General features: G+C 37.7%; 1 protein-coding gene across 3 annotated transcripts in view; it reads right to left on the reverse strand.

The window, feature by feature from the left end:
- Positions 1-16,873, reverse strand: part of Atl2 (atlastin GTPase 2) — a 43,720-nt gene that overhangs the window by 14,187 nt on the left and 12,660 nt on the right. For all 3 annotated transcript variants that reach the window (XM_021217638.2, XM_021217637.2, XM_021217639.2), the window contains exons 2-4: positions 12,052-12,296; positions 2,819-2,953; positions 2,465-2,569 (exon numbers count right to left, since the gene is read on the reverse strand). In XM_021217638.2, coding sequence (XP_021073297.1) covers positions 2,465-2,569; positions 2,819-2,953; positions 12,052-12,296 — 485 coding nt within the window. The remainder of the gene's footprint in view (positions 1-2,464; positions 2,570-2,818; positions 2,954-12,051; positions 12,297-16,873) is intronic.

Below are 16,873 nucleotides of genomic sequence, written 5' to 3' on the forward strand. Positions count from 1 at the left end.
CATGGAAACTAGTAAACTAGCAGTAGGTGGCACTATTGCCCTTTTTGGAATGTTCTGGAGGCTTTCCAAAACACAGAGAACTGATGATGGTAGTTCTCTGTTCTTAGGGTTTGTCAGGTCCAGTCCTTCCATGACAGAGCATTAGAAAAGAAGGTGCTACAGTGGCAGCTACAGACACACCCTCTATGACAGAACTCAGTAAATGCAGCTACTCTAAAGACATAACAAACAGGTGATAATCTAAATAAACTCGAGAGGTCAAGAGTACAAACACCAAAAGGGGATGCTCAGTCACTGAGTAATCCCAAACAAGGTATCTAAAATATAAACAGCCAACAGCATAACCAACCTATTCTTATCTGTGTGGGCCTAAACTTTTAGAACACAGGTAAGGAGAGCTGGGTACCTGGTATCTTAAATCACTGGGTGGACTCAGTAAGCCCTAAGAGTCTGCTGGAAGTAATCAAGAACAATGTGTCATCTGTCTACCAGACCAAAAGAAAAGATGTTTCATCGCTTGCTACATAGCCCTGTACAGTCTCTAACTAGCTCCTGTTACGGAGCTCATCCACCTAACTCAACTCCCCAAGTGCTGAGGCACAGAAGTGTACTACCATGCCTGGAAACCACAACTTAAGGAAGAAAATGCCCTTCCGAGGTCTGTAGAAAGTCGTCCTGAAGCTGGGACTGTAGCTCAGTGGCACACTGCTAGCAGCCATGACACCACATATTAATCCCTATTACCACCCCTCACTAAACAGGTCTATATAAACTATATACTAATTATATATTAATATTATAAGCATTATCTCACTTAGATTTCATCTTTCACAATACACAACTACATTTGAGATAGGCAGAATAAGTAAAACCCTCAGTTTATAGATAAAAAAGTGTCTGTGTGGGCTAAGTGGTCCAAAATCAAATCTCCTAGCATCCGAAAGTCATAGAAACAACAGAAGAGCAGCAAACAAAGCTGAGGACAGAGCTCCTCCATTGTAATCTGAGAGGAAAGCCTCAAATGCTAACATCAGCCAACCAGAAGAGCAGCTAAAATGTGAAAAACAGAAAAGGATGGCCTCTGCTGTCTCTCAGGATCTATAGTCATGCTATTTTGTGCAGGAAAACCAACAAAAATAAAGACTTCTGAGAGTCCTCAAGAGCATCTCTTAGTGAACAGTGAGAGAGATCCTTGGCCTGGAACAGAGTAGGCCAAAAAGAACTCCTCTTTGCACACAGTAATATCCAGGCTGCTTCCAGTCATGGAAGGAGGAGAAAGGGAGTTAAATGAGACTGCTTGTGCTTCTGACATTATTAGAAATCATCACAAAGTCACAAGACATTCTGAAGGATTGCTTATGAACCAACACTGATACGGACAGTTTCTACTGAATGACAATGTTCAAATATCCTTTCTCATGTATTATCACCAGCAGGATCTAGGAGACCACCTTCCCAGCATTAATTTTCGAGCTAGGGAGATATCCATACAAATGATCCCAAAAAGGAAAGGAATACAAAATGATGTGTGTCAACTGACCTCGCTCACCTAGATCAGAGATGTTCCATCGGAGGCAAGGAGAATGTGGCAGGACAAGGACAACCAGAGCACACTGTGCATATGAAACGCAGGAGGACTTTACTCTTTCCAAGCCAAACCAGTGCTACAAATCCCTATCGCTTGGGTTTTCTAAATTAAATATTGTTACTGAGTGATGGTGGCAGCACTCAGGCGGCAGAAGCAGACAGATCTCTAAGCCTGAGACCAGCCTGGTCTAATTAATTAATTAATTATGGGGTTTTTTAGTTTAAATAATAAAGAACTATCAGAGAAACCAAATAGAAAACTAGGTTGCTGTTTAATTCTTTAGTACTTTTGTTTTGGTTTTGGTTAAGCAGTCATGTGATTGATTTTAATTACCAACATTATTCAATAACTTTCCTCTAAAAATTTAATTTTGATTTTATGTGTATGAATGTTTGCCTGAATGTACATATGTACACCAGATACACACCAGCAGCACAAACTGGATTTAATAGTTTGTTGGTATTTTAAAATGAAGACACAGTGGGTATGGAGGTAGGGGATCTAGAAAACATGATCAAAAAATATTGTATGAAAAAAAGTTACCAGAGAAAAAGGAAAAATGAGAACACAAAGTTGAGTGGGTAGGAAAGAGATGGGTCTGGGAAGAGTTGGGGGAAGGGAGTAAACGCAAAATCCAAAATACACTGGATGAAATTCTCAGAGAACTAATGAAAAGGCTGTTCTGTGATGAAAGCAAAGGTGGCTTTGGTGTAACTTCATCCTTTATATCTAATTCAAAGTATATAATCTTACAGTTTCTTACCTAATAAGAAATACAACTAGCTTTAACATCTAATCCATTTTTCTTCCATCAGAAGTCTTTTACGGTGGTTGCAAAGGTAGGATTTTTATGAGCGGACACACACGCACACTCACCTGCACAGAGCTGGTCATAGTGCTCAGAGCGAACACTGTCGCACAGTCTTTGATGGTTGACTGGCTATCAAAGGCACCCTGGGTGTCCATCAGCAGCACAGCCACCTAGGGATTTGTTATATTGAAAATACTCAGTGAAAGAATCACCAAAAATGCCTGCAAAAATTATACATTAATGAAGATCAAAGCAGTAATTAAGTCAAGAAAAGTAATATATACCATTGTACATTTTAAGGTATTAATCATTAAAGCTACTAATCATCAATAGTTTTGTGTTCTTTTAAATTTTAATACCAGAAAATTGCTCAAGAAAAAAATACACTAGAAAATAGCAACGTATAAGTAGAATTTTACTTTTGTTCCATTAGGTCTGTCAATCACAAACACTTCATTCCAAACTTGTATGCCTGTTGTCTCTCTTTCACAACCACCTCGCCACGTAAAGCCAGTCAAGGGTTCATTGTTTCCACCAATCCAGCTTTGAGAATCCTGTTAAAAAATCAAAGAGGAATGTAAAACAAACCCAACTCACCCACCATTCCCTAGCTCGTAAAGGAGAAGCTAATGCAGAGAGAGAGAGAGAGAGAGAGAGAGAGAGAGAGAGAAACCCGGTCTAGCATCATACAAACAGTCCTGTGCAGAGAGTAGAGAAGCAGTCTCCTCAAATCAGCCTTTGTCACACAGATGCCAGCCTCCACTTACCCTAGATAACTAGGTAAATGGGTTTACACACGCCTACTCCTCCTCTTTTGGCAAGCTTTTCTATGTTTAAAGATTGTAAAATAAAGATCATAAAGTTATTTTAATATCTTGTTGTACAGAACAGTAAAACCAAATTCCAGACGGCAGGACTGTCAAAACAGTGGCCCTCCCCTAGAATAGTGTATGCAAAAACACTTCACACTTCTGGGACTGTCTCCTTCAAAACAACTAGAACTTGTTTGGAACCTGATTCAAGCAAACTGGTTTAAGGGGTAGGGGGTGGAGGGTGGCTTTTAATGAAACAAACAGATAACTGTACTCCCTATGCAATAATGTTAAATGGATATAAACATTTTTCTTTTATTTAAAATATTTTTTCATACATTATATTGTGATCAGGGTTTCTCGCCCAGATTCCCTCCCAGAGCTTCTCCACCACCCGACATCCAACTCCACTGCTTTCCTCTCTCTCTAGAAAACAAGCAAGCAAATATAAAGAAAGTAAAATTTAAAAAAAAAATAGAAAAAAACAGGACAAGCACACAAAATGACACTTTCTGTGCACAAAAAAATAGAACTGTCTTTAGCTACTAGAGGTCTAAATGTTTATGATGAAAAAAGATGCATCTCCCTGGCAACTGCTTTAAAACGGTCCAAGAAACACACGAGACTAATGTCTACAGGAGTGTGGCAGTCCATAACACTGTCTTTATTTTAAAGAATGTTTGAGAATTTTTCTGTAATAAAATCTTTGTGAGTTGGATCTACTTAACAAGCCCAAGGTCCTGGGTTTGGTCCTCATCACCAAGAAAGAGGGGAGGGGGCAGATCTTATAACTCAAGTCACAGAGCTACAACTACTATAACTATACAGTATGGAGCTGGAGTATAGTACAGTGGGAAAGCACTCACCTATACACATAAGTCTTACATTCAATGCCCACTACCATAAATAAGTATTTATAAATACAGTTAATACACCACAATGTAACTTGTCTAGAATACTAAATACGTGATGTTAATGACCAACTGCCATATGTCAAGATGCCTACACTTTGAAGTCTACATATTCTCAATTTAAAGCATCTCAAAAGAAAATATTTCTTCGTTTTAGAAATTTCTAATAAACTTGAATCTAATTCAAAACAAATTACAAAACCCAAATTAGGGGCAGAGAGATATTGAAGACAAGAGCAGTGGGGGATGATGTGACTTTCGAAGGACACATGTAAGATAGAAAGACAAAACAAAGCCAGGCTCAGACATCAACTGAGAAGACGCAGCCCTGACCTGACTCCATCTAGTACTATCCACAAAGCTCCGTGCTCAACAAGCTACAATGCTGTACATGACAACGTTCTCTTGCACTCACTCACTGTCCTCGGTTGTCAACACTTGGACCTATTAGACCTTCATTTCTGCTGGCTACAAGAAAATCACACCATACAACTCCATTCAGTGTTTTCTGGACCTGTGTTTCACAAAGTACCCTTCCTAGTGTTAGAAGGTGGTAGGCAGGCCCTGTCACTCTTCCATGTCACTTACTTTTCACAAGAAGCTCCTCTATCTTCTAAAGCGCTACCTATGGCTTCCACATAACCTGTGAGGCCATCTGGAGACCTGCTGGTCACAATAATACATCTTTTACTTTTCCAATCTCTGTTCCCAATATTCCACAGAGATCCCAACACAGGCAAACACACACCTTCCTCTTTCTAACATGCCTAAACGATCAAATCAACCCTACGTTATACATTGTTTAGCTAGACTATTCCTTCTTTTGCCTAGACTCAAAAACTCTTAACACTGAAGGGATGAAATGTTACATGTAAGAAACTATTATTCATTCCCCCACAATGTGAAAAAATCTGCGACTGCAAAAGTTTTTTTTCCAGTTTAACCTTCATGAATAAGTTAAAAGAATCTCTCCTCAGAGATCTGCTTTTACTCAATATGCTGCCTTCTCTGTCTCCTATATGAGAATTTAAGTTCATGAAAACTGAAGTTTTACTTCATTCTGCCTGGCTTATAAGGAAGCATTCATTAAATGAATAAAAAATTTTCTTATAAAATTCAATATGCTTTCTTTAGAATATAAGTATCAAGCATAAAAGAAGTATAACTGTTCTAGTCCTAGAAATAAGAACAGTAAAAAAAACAATTTAAAACATGACAAAAATCATAGACCTATAACATGCTTATAAACCCTCATGTTCAAAGAAACTAAAAAGAATTGATGTCTCACAGAAATTTATCACTATGTATAATCTCTTCTTAGTTCACTCTGTCTAGTTAAAAAATAAAAAAATAAAAAGTTTTTTTAAAGTAAAGTAAGGATTCTAGATAACAAAATTCTCAAACAAAATAAAACTGATTATTCCTCTAGTGAATGAACACAGAAGGCTTTAGAAAAATAATTATTAATTCAGTTAACAAATTATTTATTTACCTTCTACCAAATTCTGAACACTTAAAAATCCAGAGTTCTCTAAATGAACAAAAACATTCTTGCCCTCAAAGAGCATTCTAGTGGGTTCTGGAAACTGTCTTACTTCTAACAGACCCTATTTCCTCCCAGAATTTATTAAAAGCAAACCTAGGAATTCCAAAGCACTAACCTGGTACCTTTTGCCACTGTATAGACAAAAGTGTCTCAAAAACCCTATTCCTCAGAGTAGAAACCCAATATTCCTCATAGTAGAAAATACAAGATCTTTAAAGTTAATCTCAACTGAAAAGGCTCTACTCTTTGTAAGTGATGCCAAACGATAAATGCAGCTCTTACCCAAAGACTCACCTACATAATACAATTATCAGCAATAAGCTCTACCTCAAGAGCATGAAGCTCACACCCGTCTACGAAAAGGAAACAGTTGCTCCTAACAGAGCCTAATGGAAGGGAAACCTCACCAGAGAGCTTACTCCTTTCATAATGGTGAGGCGGGACGAATCTAAAAGCCGCAACTCATGGCAGTAAAAGAATAAAGGAGATGAAAGATGGGGAATTAAGGGAAAAAGTTAACTCCTTCATTTCAAGGTATTTCCCAAGAGTAATAATCACAAACAAAAATCTTATTCTATTTAAAGTCCAACTTAGCAGATAAAACAAGTAGGTTTTTGACACTCTAACACCTACTGCAATTTAACATTTTCCAGTGATTACGTGAGAGCGTGAAGTCCTGGAACAAACTATAAACATTCCAGTTAAAACTACTTACTACCCAAGCGCCCAAACTGCCCCATGTCCAACTCCCCTATTCTGGGGTTGGATAAATAGAAATTATGAATGACCCAGGTCACAAACTCAGACACACCAGACAATTCTAACAACTTGATTACATTCTAAAGAAAACTTAAGTCAAAGCTCATCTTAAATAGCATTCTTGACCATGAAGTCACTCAGCTACGACAAATAAACCAGATACATAAAAAGACACCGCATGATTCCTACTCCTAAAAGGTGCACACAGTCAAGAAAAGCATGCTGGCTTCCAGAGCCTAGAGGAAATGTTTAGGATCCTGAAGTTTCTAAGCTTCAAACCAGAAAGACAAAAAAATTATGAATGAAAGATTCCTAAGTAGAATCTGCTAGAAACAATGTGATTGAACTTAGTATCACTGAACTACACGCTTGAAAATGGTTAATATGATGAATCTTATACTGCGGATACCAGTTTAAAAAAACAAAAATGCCCAAAGGCTGCTAACTTGCACCTAACATTAAACTTTCAGTTTCAGCCTCATTTGTAAAAGCTGAAGTCTTTCCAGGTTCTAAAAAAGGAAAAAGGTTAGCAAACTCAAAATTATGACTTTCTTTCCTTGGATCAAAACAAAAACAAACAAACACCTGAGTTTCCAAGCAAACTACCACTCCAAAACCTGAGAGGCCAAGAACTGCCCCAAACTGAGTTCCCTAGCAGGAGCAGCACTAGAACTTGTTGGCATTCCTCACAGGACTCCACAGTCATGGTAAGCTAGAAGAAAACACCATTTTAAATTTTTAAAATTCACTTGACAAAAATGACTATTTTCAATTATATACACCCAGAAGAGTCCTTGCAACAGAGGTCTATCCTGCTGTTCAAACTAACCTGGCAGATTTATGGAGAGTTGCAAAGGCACACTTAGCCCATTTCAGCCCCTTACACTTACCCAATTTCAGTCTAGGGTAAGGAGTGGAGGTCAGGGGATAAGAACTGAAGGATCAGCACTGTAATCCCAGCACTAAGGAGGCTGAGGTAGGGGAAGTCATGCACCTTCAAGACTAAGCTGAGCTATAGACCAAGACCCTATCTGAATAACTTAAAAATAAACAAAAGGAAAAACAATCAGTGGGGGTCAGAGCCATCTGTCATCAGCATCATTTCAAAAGGTAGAGAAAAGGCTTTAACAAAGCCCCACATCTCCTGATAAGAGCCTCAGAGAAGCTAGAAATAGAAGAAAAACTCCAGTGTAACTATGGCCACATAAACATATAGCCGACATTATACTAAACTGAGAAAAAAATTAAAGCATTTCTTCTAAAATTAAAACTGGACGAGTGTGCGTCTTAGCTCCACTCTTCCTCAGTGCACTTGTGTATAATAATAAATCAATCAATCTTTGAGCTGGAGCAAGCAGAGACTGAGTGAGCTGAGTTGACCAGAGGGTGCGGAGGTCCTAAAAAATTGAATGAAGGCTCACAACCATCTGTACAGCTACAGTGTACTCATATACATTAAATAAGTAAATAAATAAATAAATCTTGGAAAGAAAAAAAAAGAATACATCTAACCAACGCAGTAAAATACTTCTTTTAAACACCACAGAACAAAATTAAAGAAGGCACTAAGAGATAGGAAAACCCTACCCATGGATTAGCAGAATAGTAGCAAACTTCAATATAATCAGATACAAAATAATCATCATAAAGTCTAACAATGGTAAATAGTACTAAGGACAGACAATGGAATTCTGTGAAATTAAAAAGATTCTGTATCACAAAGAGTGATACAGAGTGGAGTTTTAAGGACTCCCAGGACAATGGAAGACAGCAGAGGAAAGCATGCGGCCCCACAACTGAGAGCATTAGACAAAAGCCTCTAGCTAGAGAACAAAATCTCACATTAAAACCCCAGCTCTCTTAAATTCCAATAATCTGATATTTCACACCTAACTTTCAAACATCCAAACCTAAAGTACTACATTACAGGGGTAACATAAATTTTTATAATACTCAAAAAGACAGTACATATATTCTAAAGCTTAAGGATGAAAAATGAAAAAGTATTTGAAATCCTACAAGAACATTTTCCAAAACTTCGTGTTTTCCCTCTTAAAGCAGTGCACGAAGGATATCAAACAATGTCTAGAAACTTCTCCATCTCATCAATTCCTAACTTTTATAGATTCAACAATATATAACAATTTTTTTTTGCTAAAATCATTCACTTTAATATAGACTCTACACTGAACAACAGTGTCTAGTCTCCTAAGTTTGTATTTGGGAGAGAAAGGAGAGAAACTAAATTTTTTATTTTCTTCACTGATTCAAAATTCTGAAAATTCATATCAAGCTTTGTCTGCTTCTCACATTAGCAAAAATAATGAAAACTAAATTTTATGCAGCCTGTCATATTAAGGTTATGTAAAACTTGTAGTGAGTAAAACAGTAAAAATATATCAAAAGCAAAAAATAACCAAGAGTACCCAGAATTTAGGAAAGCCTCAAAAAAAAGTTCTAGTACAGCTACTACAGCTGGGCATGGTGGTGCACGCCTTTAATCACAGCTCGTGGGAGTCAGAAGCAAGCAGACCCCTGAGACTGGTGCAGCCCGGCCTGTGAGTGAATTCCAGGACAGCCAGGGCCCCATGGAGAAACTGTCTCAACAACAACTACAAAATCATCATCTATAAAGCATCTCTGCCAAAAGAAAAGTAGATGAAGTAAAGCAGACTGCTCCAGTCTCCAGACTCAATTAACAATTTACAGAAAATTCACAGGACAAAGAAACATCAACTATACCACTGGAGTAAAGCTATTAAGTCCAGAGCAAGAAACTGCAAGACCAGCAAGTGAACTGCCAGAAAACAGAAAGCTGGAAGGGTTAAGAGCACTTTAAACGTGTGCTTTCACAATGTGTGCTTCAACCGGAAGAAAACATTTGAAGCAACTGAAAAATGGACCAACCAGAAGATACTGTAAAACCTTAGGAAGGACTGCTGTGTATGAAAAAGAGCCTGAGATATTTACTGATGCAATTTCTACGTCAGAGTTTACTTCTAAACACCAAGTGCAGTGTAGGATAGTAAGATTATAGAAGAAAGACAACTGATAGAATTCATAACTATAAAAAATTAAAAGAATGGGCACACATTACTACTTTTAATATGCTTAAATTTTTTCATAAAAAGTTTCAAGAGAAAACATTACGAATGAGGTAAAGTTAGAAGCAACTGTATAGAATTAAGAATCTTCATCTTTACTGTCATTACTATCAGAATTCTAAGTATTGTGTTAAGTTGTCCACATAGTACTTAATCTAATTATAAATCATTTTTCCCTTTAAAACTGATTCCTAGAACTGAAATTTAATGAACACTGCTCTAACAATTCCTACCAACTCAAAAGTAACCTTCTCCATTTTCAAAGAATGTGACTCATACAAGCAACAGGCTAAAAATTATTAAGGTCAAAGCAATCAAATATCCATCAACAGATTAGTGAGTAAGTAAATACATTTTAATCATGCAATAAAACAGTAAGAATGAGTATACTGCTGTATGTAAAAGCATCAGTGAATCTGAGCATTACAACATTACTGAAATAAGGCAATAATTATCTATGGCACAGTTCATTCACCAGAGCTCACCCAGGAAGCAGCAGATGGGGAGAGATCACAGTAGAAGTTACTTTGAATGGTGATCATGAAGGTGGACATACATGTACAAAGTTTCATCAAGCAATATACCACAGATTTACATATCTTTCAGTTTGTAAATTATACTTATTTTAAGGAAAAATATATGTATCTGAACTGTGAGCAGAGACAATCTGGTATTCTACACAACACTTGAGAGTATACACACACTCTGAAAGAGAAAATCAACCATTTCTCATTACCATCAAATTCTATCTCTGGTTGCATGATTTAATTTCCCTTCTATAACTCACATAAAGTGTCTTTTCTCCTTTACCTATATCTCATAGGAAAAGCATGAACCACCAGGAAATCAGTACGTTATCAAAAAAAAAAAAAAAAAAAAAAAAAAAAAAAAAAAAAAAAAAAAGAAATCAAAAGTCAGACACTGTTTAATGCAATTTCTAATTAACAAAATAAGTTGACATCTATCAGGCATTCTATTATATACAGAAATAGTCTAATTGGCAGTTAAGAATAATTCAACTTAAAAGCCACTACATAAGTATGTAATTTTACTCAGGCCATTCTGTGAGTGCAGAACCTCCTATAGCCAAGGGAGAGCTTGTTTAGTCCTGTGAGAGATTTCTCCCCTCTGGACAGTCCCTGACTACCCAGGGAGGTAAAGTGTCACTTGAGGTGACACTTATCTATTATTTCTACACAAGTGATCCGTTTCCTTCCCCTCCCAGCACTCTATCTTTAACCTATTTAGAATCAAAGGTATTTGCAGCTCACAGCTCATAATGGTATCCTATTAAAAAGTTAAGGAATTAGAAAGCCTCAAAATACAGAGGATCTTTACTGTCCTGAAGTACACAGATTTAACAAAAGAAAAAAATAGTAATATGGTACTATTCATACATTTCATTATTTCAGAAGTAATCTTAAGTGGAAGCTTTAATTTAAACACATAAAATATTGCTCACTACTATGAATTATGTTCCTGATACTAAGGTACATTTAAGAATGCCTGAGGAGAAAACAAATTACCGCAGTGTTCCCCGGAAAAACCAAAGAGGCTGTTTACCTTCTTTCTCATTTCAAGACAGATAAAGGAACAGAGTCAGGTGGGTGTTTAGATAATAACATCACTCAGCTAAATGCTACTTTAGTGTCTTCAGGAAGCTGCTGAATGTCAAAGACCACTGTAAAGCAATTCCACCTTAGTGTCCCACTTTAAAAGTCCCCAAGACCTTCTTCTTGCTCCTTGTCAAAGTCACGTTCCCTCAGCTCAACTTGTAACTACCAAAAGCACTCTAACTAAAGTGAATCATTTCCCTCCACTTTTCTATAGGGAAGAAAAAAATAAAACCTCTCATACCACCTAAAAGTGAGAATACATAGAGGAAGGGAAATACACTCATCAAAACAGGCAAAACATGCCTAGTCTTTAAAACATCTTTGGTAGGAGTTAGTTACGTAATCAAGAAAGACTTTCCTGAGAGTAAACTAGCTAGGAAAAAAACAAGCAAGCAAGCAAAACTTAAAAGCGTCATGAATATGCCTGAACCATGAAAACAGAGAAGGGCATACACAGCCTCACAAGTACAGGAAGGCCTCTTATGACAAGGTCAGCCGCGAATAGGGCAAGATTCAAGGAAAACACTATAGTACATTTAACTTACAGGAAGGGATGAGGCTCAGACGACATAGAAACCAGTCTAAAAGAATTGAATTTTAGCAATAAAAGTGACCATATGAGAAATACAGATATACAAGGTATCTATTTCACTCAGCCTAAACAGGAATAGTATAAAGAAATAACAAAGGGGGGGGGGGGGTGTGGGTGTGTGTGTGTGTGTGTGTGTGTAAGAGGGGGGGGAGAGAATGCACACACATGTCAGTGATCTTTCAAGGTATAATCAGATATTTGAGACATAGCTAAAAGCTAAAAATGTAACTGCGCCTCTATCTTCTTTTTCTTTTTTCAAGTTGGTTGGCAATTTTTATATCAGATGGGGTCAATTTGAAAGACACTATTCACCTTGTTATACATATATCTAAGCATGAAGTCCAGGAGAAATGATTTCCCTTTACGAAAAGCTCCTGCCACAGACACCACGACTATGTTAAGATCCCGTATGTGCTCCTGCAGCAGTATCTGCTCCAAGGCCTCTTCATCAAGCTCAAAGTTATGGTCATCTTCATGGGCAAGAACAATCTGTACTGGGCATGGTTTCTTCATAACCTCATCTGAGTTTACTAGGTCATCATCTTCATAATCCTCACCTAGAAGTTAAAAAAGAAAGAAACAGGTTACTTTAGTCCCTACATTGCTAACTTCTCCTTAAGGGCCACACCTAAAGCAAAATTTGAAATATTTCCTCTCTATAGAATATTTGAGAAGTTATAAAAAGGGGATATTCAAGTTCCTTGGATTTCCAATCCTTCTATAAGAGGACAAACACTATCAGTGAGAGTTTCCATTTTATACACATAGAGAGAGAAAAACAACTACACTAGGTCCTCTATTTCAGTCAAGCAAATTGAGCAGCTAACTGTGGGCCAGAGTTGGAATACTGTAGCCAGGCATACTCATGGACAAAATCAACTTCACCAAATTCTTTTGAGACCAACTGTCCTTGTATTCATCACCTAGAAAATTATTCCACAGCACAAAGATTAAATCAGATAGAATGTAGTGATTTTCATTCTGGAATTTAAAAAGTAAAATTAGGGTCCTAAGGGTATCCAAATATGACCCAATAAAGTTAACAACTCCCAATTTTTTCAAGTGAGACTTACAGTTCCCTTGCCAAAGTAAGGTACCCAGGACTGCTTTAGTGGAGAAAAATGGCACCACTGAGGTGCCAGTGCCACTGTCCCCTGGGACATTTTCTCAAACACCACAGCTACAACTTTAAGAATATGTAGCTTCTATAAACAACCAGACCCTTTCTCTGTTCACCACCACACAGGATAATAAGGTAACTTTTGCAGAAAAAATAATGGCGAAATAACTACAGAAAACATAAATGGAAACAACTGCCCAAGGTTTAGTTTTCTGTTCTTTAAAAAAGCTAAGTGTCTAACAACTGTTGATTTGTACCTTGTTCAGTTCCTCTACCAACCTCCTGGTCCCATGGAGCAATTAAGTTAATACTAGGTAGGGACTTTATTAATGTTTCTCCATCAAAAATAGTAAGCCACACTCCCTTGAACCTGTCCACTAAGTGTCACCTCCACTCCAAGGAGACCTCTGATACCTACTGGGTACTACTCTCCACTCTCCCATGAGAGGGGCCAATCTACTCCGTCATGATACTATCAGTCAGCAGTGAAACAATCACTATCCACACACACACACTATCCACAGAGCAGCCCCTCTCCCTGCAATGAGGATCTTAACAGGCGAGAGCACCTAGGTTTGCCCACCTCCTTTGCCTCTCCTGCCAGACAGCAAGGCACCTTTAACACTGCACAGCCAAATGAGCAACAGTATTTTTTCAAACTGTACTTTGAGTGATAATAGATTACAGAGAGCAGGCAAGTATGAGGGAGAATTTTGGAGTAAAAGCAATCACCATTTAATTAGAGAGGGCATTTTCATTTCCTTTGTTAATAACATTGGGCTGTAACCTATTACAATCTCTCAATTCACAAAAGTTGGTTTTTGCAGGACAGGAACAGACAGTTAAAAATCTCAAGTTAAGAAATCATTAGGAAAGGCCAAACCAAGTAAGTGATAAAGCAGTGTGCAAATTGCTTGATTAAAACTTTCCATGCCAGGCGTGGTGACTCACACCTTTAATCCCAGCAGTTGGAAGGCAGAGGCAGGCAGATTTCCAAGTTTGAGGCCAGCCTGGTCTACAGAGTGAGTCCAGGACAGCCAGGGCTACACAGAGAAACCCTGTCTTGAAAAAAACAAAAAACAAACAAACAAAAAAAAAAAACAACAACAACAAAAAAAAAACTTTGCAAGGTTAATCAATAGTTAACACCAGAAGAAGGTAAAATTCCCAGATCCACTCAGAGCTCTGTGCCAGTTCTGACCTGTAAATGGCAATCACATGTCTAGCTATGGTCACCAGATGAGTTTTAAATAGTTTGGCGCACAGTAGGCACTATGAATGTTTGCTACTAAAGTAAAAAGTTTTAAAAAGTTAAACAGGAACTTTTACACTTTAAAATGCCGAAATACTATTGTGACTTTCACTCATGTAACTACAGGCTAACATCACCACATACTCGTTGCTAAAGCACAGATCAGAACATATGTCCCCTTTCCCTGTCTTTTAATCATATATCATTATGATATATGATTAAAACTATTGCTCACTACCTTTTATCTCATATATCATATTTATGTTATATTGGCCTTCATCAACACACTTGCTCTCCTCCCCAAACCAATCCAACCTCCAAAGGACAACTAAGAGCACACACGAGAGCGAGTGCACAGGAGCGTGCACACGTGCACGCACACACACACATGCACGTACAGAATCTATCTTCCTACTTTAAAAGCCTATGTTTGCCAGAGATTCAGAGCAGGTAAAAAAACAGGCAGAGAAGAGAAATGTTTGGGGCAGTGAAACTATATAATTGTGAATACCACTCATTACACATTTATAAATCAATTAACTAAATTTAGAAAAACAAAATATACAGCTCTCAGAGTGAAATTTTACTGTGAAATATCCATCTTGGATAATACATCAAAGGCTAACATAAATGAACTGCTCTAATACAGGACATTGGTAATGAGGAGAGACATTTGGGAACTGTTTATTTTTGCTTGAACTGAAAACTGCTCTAAGAAATAAAATCTATTTTTTCCATTTACTCATACTTTATCTTAAGTCTACTAAATACAGGGCTGGTGAGATAGCTCAGCGGGTAAAAGCACTGACTGCTCTTCCAAAGGTCCTGAGTTCAAATCCCACCAACCACATGGTGGCTCACAACCATCTGTAATGAGATCTGACGTCCTCTTCTGGTGAGTCTGAAGTCAACTACAGTGTACTTATTTATAATAATAAATAAACCTTTAGGCCGGAGCAAGCAGGGACTGAGCAAGCGGAGATGACATGAAGGCTCACAGCCATCTGTACAGCTACAGTATACTCACATACATTAAATAAATCTAAAAGAGAGAAAGAGACAGACAGACAGACAGACAGACAGACTTCCAATCTGCAATACACCTCTAATGTTAGCTATATTATACCAACCCAAACCTAAATTTACAGAAAGAGAGCAAAGAGTAACTTCCTTTCAGAGACAGTAAAAATATCTTTTAGAATATTCAAATTTCAAACACAAACTTAAAACAACTTTTATAGAAGGGAGGTGTTCAATTAAAAAAACAAAAAAACAAAAACAAAACAGTTATCTAACAAAAGCAAGTGCTTTAAAGACTGGCCCTTAACATTTACACTCTATGCTCAAATAAGGCTGTCACCTAAGTGTTCCCGAGCTCATCGGACCAAGCATTCTTTAAAGCCTTGAAGCAATTCTAAGCCTTGGGACTCCTATTTCTAGGAACCTGTGATAAGGGAATAAACAAAGTGTTGACAAATATGTACATGTTTGTTTCCCACTGTTACTTCTAGTAGTGAAAAAATAAACCTGAGTGTGTCGAAACTGAAAAATGAACCAAGTTTTAGCCAAAACTGACAAATTAGGCTGCTTATAGTATATACTCTTAAGAATTAAAAACTTTTTTTTAAGATCTATTGTTATATTTGTGTGTGTGTGTGTGTGTGTGTGTGTGTGTGTGTGTGTGTGTGTTAGTAGTATGTGGTTATGTGCCTGTAAGTACAAGTGCCTGCAGATCAGAGGTGCTGGGTCCCCCTGGAGCTGGGGTTATGAGTATTTCTGGGACCCATGAAGGTGCTGGGAACTGAACTTAGATTCTCTGCAAAAATAGTATGCATTTTAACTGCTGAACTTCTCCTCGACCCCTAAGAATGATTTGTAAATCAGCATAAAATTAACTGAGGGAAAAGCAGTTAAAGAGTAGGAATCAACCCCAATTCTTTTGATTTGTTTTCTTTTGCTGTGCTGTTTTAAAATATAAGTAATCAGGCACATGAAAAACTGGATACATGAAATCACAAAGAGTAAAGAAAGTAAGACACTCTGCTATAAACAAAGCATGCAAGGCATTTATTTTTGACAAACACTGGCCAGCATGTAGCACATACCCATAGTCCCTAAAAAGGAAACTCATAAAGTAAGCACAATGCTCATTTCCAGTCCCTTGGGGAGGGAACCATTTCCTAACTACAGCGTGAAGATCTAGGCAACAGGCAAATCTTGAGTTCACCAATACTGACACAGCAGGAAGATAGGCTGGAGATAAAAACAAAAGCAGCCAGCATCCCTGGGGCAAGGGGCAACAAACTTCACAGGTGCAGGGACCACTTCACTATATAAGGCTCTCCTGAGATCTGCTACTCAACAAGGGAGAGCAGGTGCTTTAGAGTTGTGGCTGTGACAGGCTGGGAAGATCTCACACATCAAACCTCAAGCACACACACAGAGAGCACACACACACACACACACACACACAGAGAGAGAGAGAGAGAGAGAGAGAGAGAGAGAGAGAGCGCACACTAATAGAAATAAAAGGAACATTTAGAACTAAATAATAAAATATTCGCTGAATAGACATGAGTTGATGACCTTGAAAATATCCAAGGAAATTCTCCAAGCAGCAAGAGTAAAAAGAATGAAGAAAAAACCTAAGTCTCAGAGACGTGTGGCACAACAGGCAATATGTACCTAAGCGTCCCATAAGAACAGAGCTAAGAATAAGTTTAAGGAAAACGGTGAAAGTGAAAACATCACCATATTTGTTT

This window comes from Mus pahari, chromosome 18 (genome assembly GCF_900095145.1).
Source record: "Mus pahari chromosome 18, PAHARI_EIJ_v1.1, whole genome shotgun sequence".
Lineage (NCBI taxonomy): Eukaryota > Metazoa > Chordata > Mammalia > Rodentia > Muridae > Mus > Mus pahari.